Source organism: Leptidea sinapis, chromosome 10 (assembly GCF_905404315.1).
Source record: "Leptidea sinapis chromosome 10, ilLepSina1.1, whole genome shotgun sequence".
Taxonomy (NCBI): domain Eukaryota; kingdom Metazoa; phylum Arthropoda; class Insecta; order Lepidoptera; family Pieridae; genus Leptidea; species Leptidea sinapis.
Genome location: NC_066274.1, coordinates 14,065,920 through 14,082,606, shown reverse-complemented (window position 1 = coordinate 14,082,606; position 16,687 = coordinate 14,065,920). Strand labels below are relative to the sequence as shown.

The 16,687-nt window shown below is 36.3% G+C and overlaps 5 protein-coding genes and 2 long non-coding RNA genes across 8 annotated transcripts in view; 3 read left to right on the top strand and 4 right to left on the bottom strand.

Moving 5' to 3' along the window:
- LOC126966343 (uncharacterized) overlaps window positions 1–6,906 on the top strand; it is a 109,343-nt gene extending 102,437 nt beyond the window's left edge. The window contains exons 2-3 of one of the 2 annotated variants that reach the window (XM_050810341.1): window positions 4,469–4,661; window positions 6,129–6,906. In XM_050810341.1, coding sequence (XP_050666298.1) covers window positions 4,475–4,661; window positions 6,129–6,742 — 801 coding nt within the window. In that variant the 5' untranslated portion in view covers window positions 4,469–4,474 and the 3' untranslated portion in view covers window positions 6,743–6,906. Of the gene's footprint in view, window positions 1–4,177; window positions 4,662–6,128 lie in introns of those variants that run through there. The other variant, XM_050810340.1, reaches the window with a different exon arrangement.
- LOC126966374 (uncharacterized) lies at window positions 49–16,681 on the bottom strand. Its single transcript, XR_007729723.1, has 3 exons — window positions 16,593–16,681; window positions 405–511; window positions 49–99 (listed from the first exon to the last, which is right to left on the bottom strand). It is a non-coding gene; the product is annotated as an uncharacterized LOC126966374 (long non-coding RNA).
- On the top strand, window positions 1,251–3,576 carry LOC126966334 (uncharacterized). Its single transcript, XM_050810325.1, has 2 exons — window positions 1,251–1,390; window positions 2,550–3,576. The coding sequence occupies exons 1-2, from the start codon at window positions 1,258–1,260 to the stop codon at window positions 3,515–3,517; spliced, it is 1,101 nt and encodes a 366-aa protein (XP_050666282.1). The 5' UTR covers window positions 1,251–1,257; the 3' UTR covers window positions 3,518–3,576.
- LOC126966327 (uncharacterized) lies at window positions 1,453–4,145 on the bottom strand. Its single transcript, XM_050810316.1, has 2 exons — window positions 3,588–4,145; window positions 1,453–2,449 (listed from the first exon to the last, which is right to left on the bottom strand). The coding sequence occupies exons 1-2, from the start codon at window positions 3,938–3,940 to the stop codon at window positions 1,537–1,539; spliced, it is 1,266 nt and encodes a 421-aa protein (XP_050666273.1). The 5' UTR covers window positions 3,941–4,145; the 3' UTR covers window positions 1,453–1,536.
- LOC126966331 (uncharacterized) lies at window positions 7,380–10,886 on the top strand. Its single transcript, XM_050810321.1, has 2 exons — window positions 7,380–7,672; window positions 9,366–10,886. Exons 1-2 carry the CDS (start codon window positions 7,380–7,382, stop codon window positions 10,282–10,284), a joined length of 1,212 nt encoding a protein of 403 aa, XP_050666278.1. The 3' UTR covers window positions 10,285–10,886.
- On the bottom strand, window positions 7,667–12,044 carry LOC126966345 (uncharacterized). The gene is made up of 2 exons (XM_050810344.1): window positions 11,387–12,044; window positions 7,667–9,329 (listed from the first exon to the last, which is right to left on the bottom strand). The coding sequence occupies exons 1-2, from the start codon at window positions 11,562–11,564 to the stop codon at window positions 8,734–8,736; spliced, it is 774 nt and encodes a 257-aa protein (XP_050666301.1). The 5' UTR covers window positions 11,565–12,044; the 3' UTR covers window positions 7,667–8,733.
- On the bottom strand, window positions 12,792–13,532 carry LOC126966365 (uncharacterized). Its single transcript, XR_007729713.1, has 2 exons — window positions 13,395–13,532; window positions 12,792–12,988 (listed from the first exon to the last, which is right to left on the bottom strand). It is a non-coding gene; the product is annotated as an uncharacterized LOC126966365 (long non-coding RNA).
- Window positions 16,682–16,687: the final 6 nt, after the last annotated feature.

Genomic DNA, 16,687 nt, shown 5'->3' with positions numbered 1-16,687 from the left:
AATTTACAAATATTATTATCAAATAGACTAATGCATAATTATAATGAAGGCAGAAGCACTTATTTAATAACCACTGGTGCAGTCTTCTTTTAAAAAACTCTGAAAGGTAATATTTCAATTACGCAATTTATATTTTCATAGACGTGCTGTAACAATTTCTACTAAAAGATGCAGTTCTACAGAAGGGAATTATGAGTCTATTTGGATACCTTGTGTTTAAAACCTGGCTTTTTTGTATAGAAATTACACATGCTTTTGCACAAATAGGCTTATCTCATAAATGTATAGGCATGGCAGCGATAGAATTTTCAATTTCTTAAATAGAGGTCGACAATCTAGGGGGCCGGCTACACAAACCCCCTTAAAAAATTCTTCTGTCCAATAAATAAATGCCCAGTGCTCACCGAGTTGCCCCATATGACCAATCCAAATCTTCAAATCACAAGCTGAAACCACGAATGCATGATATGCCATTAGCGTTGTTTTTTCACCTCTTGTTTTTGATACGCGTCTGAGGACAAATACATGTTGGTTAATATTTTTGCTAATTTTTTCAACATGTGACTTGAAGGACAAGTTGCTGTCTAAAGTAATACCAAGAAAATTGACAAGTTAGGCTTCTTTAATTTTCTTTATGCTGACACATCCAGATAATGGGGATTATAAACTTGTGGCGTGTCGTGCGAAGGTGAAATTCAGCCGGAATCAGGTGAAACAGCTCTTCGTAACACTCCGTGATAAATGCTGTAGAAGACAATGAAGCGATGTCTCTACGCAACACCAAGTGATCCAACCGTTCTGAGAGCATTGAGTCCCCGACAATTCAAGCTGCTCTGCGTTGCACGCAGTCTAATGGATCGAGCTGATACTGGGATGCGCCAGATTAGAGATGACACCAATACTCCATGTGTGGCCGGACCTGCGCTTTGTAGAGCGGTAGAATGTAGACCGGATAGAATTAGGCTGCCAGTCCACCAGAGCGGAGCGAGGCAGCGGAGCCGAGAAACGGAGAAATATTAACCAATAGGATTGCACAAAATCTCCGCTCCTCTTAAGTGGACAGGGACTTGCGAGCTAGTTTAAAATTTCATATAAAACCGGTATGCGGAGCGGGGAAACGGAGCGGGGAAACGTGCGGGGATGCGGAGCGGGGAAACGTGCGGGGATGCGGAGCGGGGAAGCGAGTGCGGGCGCGGGCGCACTTTGCGCCGGCAGTGTGCCGCCGTATTCCGACCAGTGCGTATGTGACCGAAGATAATGGATGAAAAACTTATTGAAAGTGTGAAAAAGTTTCCGTGCATTTGGAACACATCTTCAGAATTTTACAAATGCAACGAAACAAAAGATGCTGCGTGGGACCAAATTATCATTGAAACAAACATATCGGATGGTAAATAATATGTATCTTTATAATACCTTCTAGTAGGTACATATTGATATCTTTTTTTTTATTTAACAAAATAGCCTATATAATGTAATAGCCTAAATAGTTAAATAATGTCCGCAGCTGGCCAAATTATCTATATCTGTCTCACATCACTGACTATTATAGATTCTTTTCAAAATTCGAGTATCTTGCCATGGTACCTTCCCCTGATTATTAAAGTATGAACAATACATTTCACGAACTTGATAACCATCGTTACTAGAATGTTGTGTTTCTATAATATCACCAACTGATAATAATGATTGCTCCATGTTATTTTCAATATTGTTTATATAATTAGGTTGTCTTTGAATTAAATAATTGTGCAAAACACATGTTGCTTTTATTACCTTGTCAACTGTTTCTATTTTGCATTCAAAATCTTTATGATACACGTACCACTTTCTCGTCAATACACCGAAAGTTGCCTCAACAATACGACGTGCTCTTGATAATCGGTAATTAAAAATTTTTTTTTCTGCGTTAAGTCCATCACGTGGGTAAGGCCTCATAAAATTTTCCATTAATGGAAAAGCTTCGTCTCCTATAAATACGAACGGCATTTTTGCTCCACCTTGATAAAATGGTACCGGCTGAGGTAAATTCAATCTCTTTTCTTTTAGACTCTTTCCGAAAATGCTGTTATCAAAAATTCCTGCATCAGAAAATCTTCCCATAGATCCCACATCAGCCATTATGATTTTCCTTTTGGCATCAGCTAAACACATCAATACTACAGAAAATCTCTTTTTGTAGTTGAAAAACGAGGACCCGGTTTTCGAGGGAGCCTTGATATATACGTGCTTGCCATCAAGAGCACCTATACAATTTTTAAATTGCCATAGTTCATCAAAATCTTTTGCGATTTCTTTCCAGTCGTTTTCTGTTGGTTGTGACATGACAAGAGGTTGCAATATATTCCATAAAGCATCACAAACCTCCTCAACAATTCTTGATACACTTTTCAATCCAATTCTAAAATTCTCTCCCATCGTTGTAAATGACTGGCCGGTTGCTAAATACCTAAAAAAAAACGTATTTAATTGTACTTCGCGTAAGTGATGTAATATTTTTGTCATAAATAGACCATGTAATACATTTTTGTGTTTGTTGATTGTTTCAGTTACAACTGCCAAGTCGCGATGGAAACAACTGAGAGATAACCATCGGGATGCCTTAAAAAGACAAAATGCAACAAGGAGTGGACAGGCTAGAAAACAACGAAAAGAATGGAAATATCAAAAAGCCATGTCATTTTTATTGCCTTACATGAGTAACAGAGACCGGTCAACAAATTTTACGCCCCTGGACCACTCAGTAAGCGAAACTTCAAATCCGCCAAATACCATTGAAGAGAGTTCACGGGAATCATGCAATTTTTTGCCATCAAATTCAAATAATCTTCCTTCTGCCGATGATCCTAAGAATCCAACAGCTTCGGAATCTCTTCCATCAACATCCAAAAAAAGAAAGAACGATGAAATTCTAGATTATTTAAAAAAAAATCAAGAACGCCGCGAAGTGTTGGAACGAGAACGGATAGAACTTAAAAACATGATGTCAGCCAGTGATAAATACGATGAAATAGACTTATTTTTTTTAAATTTGGCTGCATCGACAAAAAAGCTGCCGTATTATTTTCAACTTAAAATTAAAAAAACCTGCTTTAATGCGGTAATGTCAGCTGAAGAAAGTAATCTTCAACATAGTTGGTATTCTCCGAATAATTATGGTTATTCTACAGGCTCAACACCTACATCAGATAACATCAACACTAGTATCGATACTCCTAGTGCTTCAGATAATATCAACACTAGTATCAATATTCCTAGTGCTTCAGATAATATCAACACTAGTATCAATATTCCTAGTGCTTCAGATAATATCAACACTAGTCTTAATATTCCTAGTGCTTCAGATAATACCAACACTAGTGTCAATATTCCTAGTGCTTCAGATAATATTAACACTAGTATCATTAATCCTAGCGCTTTACAAATTCCAACAACCCAGGATATTGAAACATCTGCAGCAGAGCCAACAGAACCCAATGAAAATGCGGTCAATTTTGAGACAGATTACGATTTTTAAATTAATATAACATGGCTTCTATAACTGTATGCAAAAATAAAAGTTACTTTGATTTAAAATGTGTACTTACTTTAAACACACCGCTAATCTTTCACGGCTACTAATTGAATTTCTGTAATTTGTGTCTTGTTTCCGAATATATGGTTCAATCAGGGAGTGAAGTTCATAAAAAGTACATCTTGAAACTCTATAAGAATTTTCGAAAGTTTCTTCATCAGCTGTTTGGAAAAAAGTAAAATATTCACTGTGTTCTGAACGATGTTTGATATGATTTCTTAACCAAAATCTATGTTTCCTCATAGAATTGTTCAAATGGTATATGGTAAGTATTTCGGCTTCTTCTGACTCCAACTCTTCTTCCTCAAGCAATGTAAGGTAATAATGTATCAACTTTTTCGATGGCATGTCTGCTATCACTGACATTTCGCGTAGAATTAAACCAATCGCCCCACGCCGGGAGCTCGAAATCACTCGTCGCGTACTTGCTGCCTAGCTCCGCATATTGAAAAACACAGCAACTCCGCTCCGCATTACTTCCTCACTCCGCTCCGCAGCCTCGCTCCGCTCCGGTGGACAGTCACAGTACGCAACTCCACTCCGCATTAGTCCGTTTCTCGGCTCCGCTGCCTCGCTCCGCTCTGGTGGACTGGCAGCCTTAGAGCCAGTCCACACGGCGCGTTGCGTCAGCGTTGCGTCGACGCAGCGCTACCACTGCGTTGTTTTACATACAAATAACCAAGGTGTTCACACGGCGCGCTGCGTCGTCGCAACGCACACATGACGGACAGCAGCCCCCGAGACGAAGCGGGAGGGGGTGTACTCGTGCGACGTCGGAGCGTCAGCGCTCAGTTGCTTGTGCGTTGACAGAGAGGATACACGGAAGCTCATTTCGTTTTACGTTTACGTTTTTGTATTTAGTTTTATTTGCAGGGTAATTAGTTTTATTTGCAGGGTAAAATGAATACCATTGAAGAAATTGACATAGATTACTTGATTACATTGATACAGGAAAGGGAAATTATATGGGACAAGTCAAACGTAGATTTTAAAAATAAAAATATAAAAACAAAAGCCTGGGAAGACATATCAAAAGTTTTATTTCCTGATTACGAGAATTTCACAGCTGAACGAAAAAATAAAGTTGGTGAGTTCACAGTACAGATATTTATTTTTTTTTTTATTTAAGAGGGCTTTCAAGATTTTCTTGCACCGCCAATTCCGCGATCAGTACAAAATTAATATCTCGACACTCTAAAATTTTAAAACTTAGGGAATTTAGATTAGCGTGAGTACTATTTTATTACTTAGCTCAAAACTAACCTAGACTACGCTGAGTAGGTATAAAATATTATTTTTTTACTGATCGCGGAATTGGCGGTGCAAGAAAATCTTGAAAACCCTCATAATACAATTATACCTTATTTAGCTGCCAAGGCAGAGTTCCTCTAGTCATAAAATAGGTCGCATATTGCTGTCTTATGACATTCGGTGCTGTCTGTTCTTCATGTACGGGTTGTATTGGGAGAAATTCATGAACACTTATAGCAAATTTATCTCTTTGTCTAAAACCATCTCGATCAGCGACAAAATTGTGTAATACACAACATGCTTTTATAATGTCAGTAGCGAAGTCATAGGACACGTCTATCGGTCTGTGAAAAATGCGCCATTTGTTAGCCATAATCCCAAAAGCGCATTCGACATATCTTCTGGCTCTGCTTAGACGGTAATTGAAAACCTTTTGTTGTAAGTCGAGATTTTGACCGCCATATGGACGCATAATATGTTTGCTCAGTCCAAAAGCTTCGTCACCCACAAATACATACGGGGTTGGTATATTGCTACCAGAGAGTGGCTGGGGTTGAGGTAGTGGTAAGTTGTTGTTAATCATTAGCTCGTACAGTTTAGAATTTTGTAATATGGTTGAATCGCATTCTTTTCCGTATGCACCGATGTCGACAAATACGAATTTGTAATTTGAATCCACAATAGCTAGCAACACAATCGAAAAAAAGGCTTTATAATTAAAAAAAAGTGAGCCACTATTTGCAGGATTACACACGCGGATATGTTTGCCGTCGATGGCACCAACACATTGAGGAAAATTTGCCTTTACATCAAAACCCCTCGCTATTGTTTGGAAACTTTCAGTTGTCAGTTCAGGGATGTTGTCTCGAAGAAGATTGGTCCATATAGCACGACAAACTCTTTGTATTATATATGCAATAGTAGATTTTCCCCGTTTGAATTTGAAATGTAAATCAGTTATTGAATTTCCACTTCCTAGGTATCTGAAAAGAAAATAATTATTATAATATGCATTTATGAGATAGATAGATACCCGAAAAAAAATACTGACATATTCAGACATCGATAGCAAATAACTTTCTCTATGTAACCAATTAATTCTAGAATCGCGAAAAAAATAGCAGCTGTTGCATACATTTTGATTCAGTAGGTATTGCTTTTTGTATGTAACAGCTGTTATATTTTCACGATTCCAGAGTCGGTCACATAGTGTTTGTTAACGATATCTGAATATGTCATTAAATTTTATCGAGAAATTCACTATGTATAAATTATTAAATCATGTTTACTATTGGTTTTGCAGGTAATGATTTAATAAAAAAATGGAGAAGTGTAAAAGATAATTACTTCAGATATTCAAAAAAATTAAAAGAAGCATCAAAATCGGGCTCGGGCGCTACGAAACTGAAGAAGTATCATTTATACAATCAACTCCTTTTTTTGAGAAAAGTGGAACAAAATGCCACCGAATCTAGCTTAGACTCGCCTAGAGAAATCAACAATGAATCTACGTCTACAAATGATGACATTACCACAGACAACACTCCGCGCTATGTTCCAGTCGCGCGCAAAAGGGCAATGCAAATGGATGAGTTTGAAAGAGAAGGACTAAAACTTCTCAAGGAGCCGGAAAATCGCCATATGTCCTTTTTCAGAGCTATATTGCCATCTATTCAAGAATTTTCCGACCGAGAAACTCTCCGTTTCCAAAGTAAAGTTATACAAATTATAGATGAAATGCGGTATGGACAAACATCATCATATGTGAGTGGCCCATCAACGTCTCACCAACCACCATATGGGTATCAAACAGCAAATTTTCAAAGTACATACATTTCTGATTTTAATAATTCAATTACATCTCCAGAAACATCTCAAGCAAGTGAAGAAACTGAATACGATTTTTCTAATTTGTAATTACTGGATGATATCTCTCTTAAATAATGTCTAAATTTAAAATTATGACAATTGCTGATTATTTGTGAGTTGATTACTCTCTTAAATAATGTCTAAATTTAAAATTATGACAATTGCTGATTATTTGTGAGTTGATTACTAATTAAACAAACCAAAAAAACTGTTATATTTTTATTACTTAAATATATTTATATAGTTACCTTAAAGTGATTCCCAGCATTTCTACTGGTTCCACTGGATTCCTCATATTAGTATAGTTTTTTCGTATGTGTGGTTCTAAGGACTTCAATAAACATTCGAAGCTGGATACACTCATTCTAAAAAAATTATAAAACTTCTTTTCGTCTAATAGCAACTCCCGATATTCTAAAAAAAAAAACTGTCCATCACGATTTCTTAATGAAATGAAAGGACTGATCCAGTACCGTCTTGTGATCTTGCGTCGATTTCGGCGGTGACTTAGGGCATAAACTGCGTTAAGCGTGTGCACGCACGTGAGCACGTCGCGGGCCACGCTTCTGGTGCACGCACGTGAGCACGTTCGCGTGCTTATGCGCGGGCATCGGCGCGTGCATCCGCGTACGCAGTTTTCTCAGTACAATTTTGACGTTGGAGGTGTACAGTCGAATAAGTAATAATGGATAAATTAATGTTGTATTATTTATCAAGACGACGGCGACGACGAATTGCCAAAAAAAGACGCCAGCCAGTAAGCCCGTTCGTTGAATCTAGGTTACTGTGCGGGGAATTCGTGGTGAAGTTTGGTATATTAAGAAAAAATGAAAGGTTTTTTTTCAAATATTTTAAAGTTTCATTACAAGTCTATGATGAATTATATTCAAAACTGGAGCCCTATTTGAAGACTAACAATCTACGATTGAAATCTACGTCAATCGTATCACCAATGGAACGATTTGCAATGACATTGCGGTAAGTAAAGACATTTCGATATTAATAATCATCTTTATTCATGTAAAAAAACAGTCATTATTTAACAAAAGTTTAGAACACTCATATTTTTTGCCAATTTATGTAAGTCACATTACTGTTTAGCCACATCAAGCAAGAAAGAAGAAGAAGTTCTTATTGTTTCGGCAGTGACACCTGAATATGGCTTAAAATGTTTTTCTTGATGTGGTTCACGGACCGAAACACATAACCGCACACTTATTAATCATCATATTAATCACAGTTTCTTATATTTATTAATTATATTTTGTTATTTCTAAATTACACAGTTTTATCTTTTTCGTTTTTTTTTATCTATACCTACTTATTCACTTATTTTTTTATATACTTAATCACAACAGTCATCACAGTGTCTTGCATAAACGCTACGTTACAATTAGTCATTGATTATTCATTTGAAATACACTAATAAAATCACAGGTTCAAGTTTAAAATAAAAAAACACAATAACAGTTAAAACAGTACAATAAGTCTAAATGTCTTAATTATAATAATATACCTACCTTACAAAGTATTAATTATAATGACGCATATTGATTGCAAGTTTTTACATATGAATATTTCCCTTATTAATTATTCCCTTCTATTACTAGATCGGGTACTAATATTATTTTAAATTCTTATTTATCATCACAATCATAATCACAGTTTACTACATAAAAGATTAAATTTAAGAAGAGGACATATGAAGGAGCAATGTTATGAGTAGGTTCAAAAAAAAGGTCCATTAAGTAAAAAAGGGGTCTATTGATACACTTTTTTATTTGACCCCAAAATAGGGTTTAAGATAAAAGTGTCCGAATCGACCCCGTTTCTTTCCTTATGAACATGACACCTCAAGGCTTGTAAACTTTTGGCGAATGCCCTTGTATATCATAATAATTGCACATGAGACCAGAAAAATATAAATATAAAATTGCGCTTTTTACTAACTTAAATAGTTCTTCATGTTCTTCTCTTTCTTTTGTTCTTAATAATTAAACAGTCTTAATCAAATCTTCAAAGTCTTTCTTGTTACCTATTTATTCATTGTTCGTATCTGATCTTACATTTAAGGATTCTAAATCATTCGTTACCGTATTTTGCGTTAATGAAAGGTCATCAATGGTAATAATCATTTCTTTTTCAATATCAATTAAAGCTTGTAATACTTTCGTACGAAATAATAATTTTTTAAAGCAACTCAATTTTTTTACAGTTGGTAATAATGACTTAAAAAAATTCAAGTCTTCGTCCATATTATCTGCAGTGTTATTCTTCACGTAATTTAACAACTCTAATTCGAAATCAGTTGGCGATTCGCACTTACGTTTCTTGGAAGATCGTGTTTCTTTGGTAACGCTGGAGCTGGTGCTAGGTACATTAATCAAATCTTCTTCAATAATCGTATTATTTTGTGAAGTTCTCGGTGACGCGTTTTGCTCTACTGACTGATTAAAATTGTCTGCCGATTCTTCTCCTTGAGTATTCGAGTTTGAATCTAAAAATGACAGCATGTTATAGTAAACGTATGTTTTATTTGCCCTGGAACCGGAGCCTGATTTAAGTTTTTTTTTAGTAGACCTCACTCTTATATAAGTGTCTCTTGCAGTTTTCCATCTTTGCTGCAGCTTTTTCACTGAAACAATAACACAGGTATTTTATTTTATTACAGATATTTAGTTAGTGGACATACCTTCGTCGATATTCATCTGGCGTATCAGACAGGACTAACCACGGTCAGAAAAATAGTAACAGAAGTTTGTCAAATTATAATTGAAAGGTTAAAGGAAGAATGTATACCAAAATTTTCCCGTGCGCTATGGGTAGAGACTGAAAAAGGTTTTTTAACGCAAGCCCAGTTTCCTAACTGCATAGGTGCAATAGACGGAAAACATATACGCATTATAAGACCTCCACATAGTGGTTCCCTCTATTACAACTATAAGCATTACTATTCTATTGTACTGCTTGCAATGTGTAACGCCAACTATGAGTTTACCTATATAAACGTGGGAGTGCAGGGTAAAGAATCTGACTCCGCAATTTTCACACAAAGCCGATTGTACGAACAAATCAACAATGACTTAATAGATATTCCTCCTGCCAAAGCATTGCCCGTAATACACAATGATAAACCAACCAACATTGCTGCAACCGCAGCTTTGCCCTATATTATTGTAGGAGATGAAGCATTTGGGTTATCTAGCCATGTCATGCGGCCATATGCTCGAGCTCTCGATTTAAACTACAAAAAAAAAATATTCAATTATAGGTTAACGAGAGCGCGACGTTATATTGAGTGTACATTTGGTATCATGGCTAATAAATTTCGCATACTCCATCGTCCATTGAACGTTGGAAAAGACAAAGCAATTTGTTTTCTTAAAACAATTTGTATTTTGCATAATTTTATAAGATCAAGAAGTCAAATTAATGACTTTCATGATATTGTCATTATACCAGACCATATACGTTCAGTTCGGGGGTTAATTGGAAATACCCACAGAGATTCGTATACATTACGCGATAGCTTCGCAGATTATTTCGTTGCAGACGGACAGCTGTCATGGCAAGATCGCAGTATTTATTGAAGGCTTTTTTATAATTTATGTACATTCAATAATTGAATTTTCACGGTTTTTTACCACACATTTTTTATTAACATAGCAGGCATATTTTGACAGCAGCATAGCAGACATTTTATACCTAATGATTTTATTTGTTAAATTCATCGGATGTAACCAGTTGCGCCGCCATGACAGTCGAAAATTATAAGAAATTCAGTATTCTTACATTAAATAGGTAAAATGTTATGTAATTACGCATAAAATGAAACTTTTTTTCTTTCATTACACATCCAGTGATGTGTAGTTTGTACAGTGTCTAAAAACACAAGTAGGCATCTTTTTTACTAAAATATTATTGGTACTCAAACACATGTAGACGCGACACCGATTGGAGCGTGACTAACTGCATGGTAGGCAATTACCTTCCATTGCTCTTGCCTTTGAAAGCGGGCGTATAACTAATCTAGTTATATAAAATCATAGGATGTAACCAAATAACTTAGATTGTTGTAAACTAAAGTTGAGAGATGTCAAAGAAAAACCTACAAAACTACAAAACGCACGCTTATTTTACAAAGTTACTAGCCCAATTCTAAAACCAATATAATAAATATTTTAGTTGATAATTGTTTTATTTATTTACCTACCGATCCACTGTTTCTGCCCTAAAATGATTTTGAACCCTAAATACACCGATAGTGTGAAGTAGTGTGAAGCTCGCAGTCGTGAACATACTGGTTGTCTCGTGACGCGCAAAATGGCGGCGACCGCGTGGCCGAAAGAAAGAACTTTGGAATTTATCGAGCAATAATTATATAAAACCATACCAATATTATGGGACATTGTTCACACGAATTTCACAATGTTCAGAAATACGCAGTATCTCTGCACTAGTTTTGAATATAAGCATGATTTTATATTTACATAGGTAAATTATTGTAAATATTCCGAGTTTTAATTTTATAGTTGGATTAATTGTTGAAAACATTTAATTGACACAAATACAATTGAAATAACTAATTATATATAACTAATTGCATAGATTATTAAAAATAAAAATTAGGCGCAAAGAATAGTTTACCTAACCTACGTTATTATAAAATAAAAAAAGAGTGTAGGTACTTACCTTGTATGTTTTTTTCTGCTTCACTCCAGTCATCAAAATTTTCAAACAGTACTTTACAAATGTCTAGCCATGCTTTTGATTTAGCGTCCCGGTCTTTAAATATTTCGCTTGATTGGTCCCATATGGCAGGACGACACTGAACTTCAACAATTACCCTTTCTGTATCAAAATTTGTCATTTTTTGTTATGGGCCGGGCACGCGCGTGCGGTCGGTTCGAGATAGCGCTGTCAACTGAACAAGCACGCGCGTGCACCCGCTAGCGGGCTTCGCGCGTGGACCCGTCCAACGTGATGCGTGATCACGTCGCGTGCATGCGTGCCCCATTGCACGGAAGTATCACGCGACGGGCTCACGAGCGTGTGCACGCGCATGGGCACGCGCGGGTCGTTTTTGTATGGACACGCGAGAGGCACGCTTAACGCAGTTTATACCCGTAGTAATAGGAGCAATGCTAGACGTCTTTTCCGATCCATGATTTGCTATAGACTGACTGCGAATTTTTTTCAAAATACTTGCCGCAACTGTGCGTCGCCGCTGCGCCGACGGAACGTTGACTGCGTCATAGTAACGCTGCAGCGCCCGTGTGGCCGGCTATGCGTCAAAATATTTGCGTTGCGACGACGCAACGCAACGCAACGCGCCGTGTGGACACGCTCTTACTGCCGTGCTCTATTTATGACGCCAAGTTTCTTTGAAGCTAATTTAGCTTTGCCCTCCAGATGCCCGTGGAATTGGCAATCGCTAGAGATTTCGAGACCCAGTATTCCAATACTAGGCGAGGCTTTATGGGAAGTGTTGTTGTAGAGCGGTGATACGACAAATGGGATTTTTTTTAGTGGTAAAGGCGCAGACTTGAGTCTTCTGGGAGGTTAAACTGGATAAGGTTCAATTTACCCCATTCCGCGACCTTCTCAAGAGAAGACTCGATAGAAGACAAGTTTCTCCCGGCACTGGTCACGATTTCCCGAGGGAGACCATGTCCCATGTATATGGAATCACCAGTACTGTCATGCTGCATAGCAATGTATGTTGTTGATCCCAATCGATTTACAAAAGAAACAGCCATACTGTTGGAGATAGCACACAGCCTTGGGGCACTACAGCGTTCACGGGCTTCGGGTTCAAGCAATAACCGTCGACAACGACCTGTTAGCTGCGGCCAGTGAGGACGCTGGAGGTCCACTTGCGTAAGCTCCCGGGAAGCCCAAAAGACGGAAGTTGAGAGGAGCGTCTTGGTCCGTAAGCGATTCAAGGCCTTCGCTATATCCAGGCCATCCCTCTTGCAAGAAATGCATTAATCTCAACCAACTGACAGTACAGTCCTAATATCATTTCTTTCCCGAGATGTATAGTCTGATATCTGTAAAAGCTGAATGTCAAATAGGATATTGTTAATGAAAAAAATTTTTGAATTTTATCTTTTATTGACAAAACAATCACAAAGACTAGGAATTGGACCGAGTAAAGTAATCAGCCATGATGTTTTAGAGATACTCGGTTGTTGGAGTTAACAGATCTTGGTGCAGCACGTGTAGATGGTGATGTTTGGGCAGCAGCAGCCACCGCAGCAGCCTCCGCAAGGTCCACACGGTCCGCAACACCTGTGAAAATGAAAAATCATTATTTAGTTCAGCCGGAAGAGGTACACTGCTGGACAAAGGCCTCGATGACGCTAAGACGATTGTTCCTGCCCTGCCCTCATCGTACCTACTCTCAGTGATCTTGACCGGATCGTCAGTCAATCTTGTGGAGAGCCTATCATATAGGCTGGTCCGTCCGCCTTCCGGTACTTGATCTCTAGTCGAGGAATACTGCTCCAACGGAATCTGTCTGTCAGTGACGATCTCTTATTGAAACTGTTGCATAGCCTCCATTGACTTCAGCGTCAATGAGCTTCCTCATAAGGATTATGAGGATAACAATATTTAGCAACAATTCGTTTCTTTCTAAATCTTTAATTATTTACGAAATTCTAGGCTTAAATAGATATTAAACATAGTTACTTACATATTGATTGTTTGAAGGTTGAAGAAATTAAACTTTGAATAGAAATACTTCAGATATTGTTAGAGCTTAAAATATATTTTTTTATATTTTTACAATGTATTTTATATTCACATGTGAATTTTATAAACTGACACTAAACGTTTCATAATTGGCTTATATATGCGAAATTTTATTTAAAATTGGTAAAACAGCAATTTTTATTTTTTTCTTTATATCATGCAGATTTTATTTGTGGTAGAACTTTTGGCAAAATTCAATAGTAAGGGATGCCTTACACGATCCGTTTTGAGATGGTTAATTTTATTTAGTACTGATATGGAATGCTATGTTAGGCCGTAAGCGAGTTTAAGTTATGTCCTTTACTCCAAGTAGGGATTATCACATTATTTATAACTATTTGTGAGGTACGGGGAAATCGATAGTGTAGAATGTGACTTGAGTCAGCACTCTGACTCTTTCTCATCGATCTAAGTGAGTTCCGAATACCATAGATACAATATGCTAGCGTAAATACATCAAGATTGAAAAGGAACGCGAATCTATAGTGACTGTAAACGATTTGATTGACAAGTCGTAAACAGTCATTTTCAATAAACAAACTAACTAACGTACATATTTTCAATGTGTATGTATAAAAAATTGGGCTGGCAGATCGTTTATACGATAGTATATTCTGCTTAGTCTATTCTTTATACTGTTTGAAATCGAGACACTTAGTTTCTGGAAATTGTATAAAGTAGTATTAACGCGTTTTAACCCGTCCGAATTATTACATAAATAATACTTATTTGAATACTCAAATGAAAATGATGATACTATCACCATCATTTGCCGAAAGACGTCCACTGGACAGAGGCCTCACGAAAAGATTCCCACGACGATCGGTCCTGCGCTGCCCTCATCGAACGTATTCCGGCGATTTTGACCAGATCGTCGGTCCATCTTGTGGGGGGCCTACCAACATAACGTCTTCCGGTAAGTGGTCGCCAGTTGAAGACTTTACTCCCTCAACGGCCATCTGTCCATCGAACTATGTGCCCTGCCCACTACCACTTCAATTTCGCAATCATCACGGATCTCCTCATTTCTGTCATTCGATCTCGCAACCTACTCCGGAAACTCCGAGCATAGCCCTCTCCATTGCCCTCTGAGTCACAATGAGCTTTTTCATAAGTCCCATAGTTGGGGACCACGTCTGTATTATTTGAGCACTTAATTATATTTTTAATACTATTACGCAAAGTTACTGAAACGTTAGGTTTAAGTTTACACGTTAGTAATCGACATAAACTAGAAAGCAAATGCAAAAATGATTAAACTTCGTTTTGAATATCAATGTTCTGTACACTAACAGCTTATTTATTTATTATTCAACATTTATTTGCATAAAAAAATGAAAAAGCACTTTATAGACAGTTCGAATGATACGCCATCACAGTACAGCTTATGACAATGGAATTAAAAAAAAACTGGGCTTACAAATAACTTTAACACGTCATTGGCACTCATTTGAGTCGCGGCTAAGCCACAGAAGAACCTCCAACATGTAGCCGCCATAAGATAGGCTCATAGTAATCATACTATACCTGGTTCATCCACTACTAACAACATGTTGAATAGAACCCTTTTGTTATCTTACAAAACATAAATTAGCTGAGTGTAAGCTTAAGGCCGCTATCCCAAGAAATCGCCAAAATATCGCACAATTGAAACCATTACTTAACGGTTTATATAAAGCTTTTATTTTTACAAAAAAAAGTTGTCCATCATTTTTTCTTTACTTTTCAATCTTTAATAGAAATTTTGAAAAAAATTCACCAAAGTACCCCTAACTTTTACAGTTGTAGCCATGTTAATCATAATAATTAATTAATAAAAATTATTTACTGTTTACTAATACAATTTAACATGACATAGTTTTGTTATTTTTGTAAAGAAAATTGTATTATGTTTGTGATAAATTAAAAATTCTTCTAATTGTGAATTAAAACTATTGCGATCTCGTGTGAGAGAGCCGCCTAGCTCTGCTCAATTTCTCAAGGCCGTTCGGTTCCTAGCCTTGACATAATCTTTGATTTTGTTTTTATAGTCATTTAGCAGCTGAAATTATGCTAAGCTGAAGCTAAGATAGCCCAATGTATATTATGTCGAGTTCACCTTTTATCACATTCAGCTTAGTTTTACGTAATTAAAGTCTGAATAAAGTACGCTATAGATTTCAGCCTACGTCATATCGTGTCGTGTGTAACAGGCTATATTTAAATAATAAAGGTAATCTCACATTAGATGTTTTCAAAACTTTTGCTAAAAGCACAATTTCAAGCCTATTATCATCAATCAATTATATATGAAATATTTATGATTGGTTTTATACATTCTTATTTAATCTAATACTCCAACTATGTAATACATTATACGTTACTAACTTTAAACTTAATATTGATTATTAATGCTCTGTCTAAATTTTTTTTATATATATTTAAACACACATATACAGATAAAAATCTGATTTTAATGTATTTATTTTTTTATTGTACATTTGCTTAAAAAAATATTATTGTACAAAAATATTCGAGATCATTTGACTGTTTGTTTTTTTTTTGTGTTTTTTTTTTTTTTTTTTTTTTGTTAATGCGCCATACTGCAATTAAATATACCTACTAGGAATGCAACACAGCATTCACATTTGAAGAAACCAAAGTTTCTGCTTTTTATTCTTCGACAAGCAATTTTGGTGGTGAAAAGCAGATCATCCTTTTGTAATTTTTTGCAGGCCAGATGATCTATAGTTACATATAAGCCTTACATAATTAATACGTCTAGATGGAGTCTCTAGCTGTTAGACAACCGAAAAAAACAGGCCAGGAATATTCGTTTAGTGTGCGTGACAAGCTACGGCTTACACTCACGATTTGTATGACACTTTGTGTTAGTGTGCGTGAATTGCTCAAAATAGAGGTTAACTGTCAACCTCAATTTTTTTTGGACGTTTTCACGTCGCTTTCTGTCTTTCTAGACGTATAAATGATCTAAGGTGTAATGTTATAAATAATATAATATATAATATTAGAATTTTTTCATTATTTGATTTAGTACTCAAGCCCGGAGTAGGCTTATTAGTGAGTAACAAATGTGTAAGTTTTTAAAAGTCACAAATTTTCCTTAAGTTAAGTTAATTTTATATATAAGAAAACTTACGTTTTTATGATAGGTACAACGTTCACACCAAAAGATAATTCTTTCATTCAAAGAACTTATTTATTAGAAAATATTGTTCAAAGATTAACGTTTAC

Bases quoted from the DNA above. Each gene is read 5' to 3' on its own strand.
- LOC126966345 (XM_050810344.1), bottom strand. From the start codon at position 11,564: ATGACAAATTTTGATACAGAAAGGGTAATTGTTGAAGTTCAGTGTCGT. The intron at 9,330-11,386 runs GTAAGTACCTAC...TTATTGTTTCAG, and splicing joins AGCAGAAAAAAACATACAAG to TGAAAAAGCTGCAGCAAAGA.
- LOC126966331 (XM_050810321.1), top strand. From the start codon at position 7,380: ATGGATAAATTAATGTTGTATTATTTATCAAGACGACGGCGACGACGA. The intron at 7,673-9,365 runs GTAAGTAAAGAC...ATTTTATTACAG, and splicing joins CGATTTGCAATGACATTGCG to ATATTTAGTTAGTGGACATA.
- LOC126966334 (XM_050810325.1), top strand. From the start codon at position 1,258: ATGGATGAAAAACTTATTGAAAGTGTGAAAAAGTTTCCGTGCATTTGG. The intron at 1,391-2,549 runs GTAAATAATATG...TGATTGTTTCAG, and splicing joins TGAAACAAACATATCGGATG to TTACAACTGCCAAGTCGCGA.
- LOC126966327 (XM_050810316.1), bottom strand. From the start codon at position 3,940: ATGTCAGTGATAGCAGACATGCCATCGAAAAAGTTGATACATTATTAC. The intron at 2,450-3,587 runs GTAAGTACACAT...GTTTTTTTTTAG, and splicing joins AGATTAGCGGTGTGTTTAAA to GTATTTAGCAACCGGCCAGT.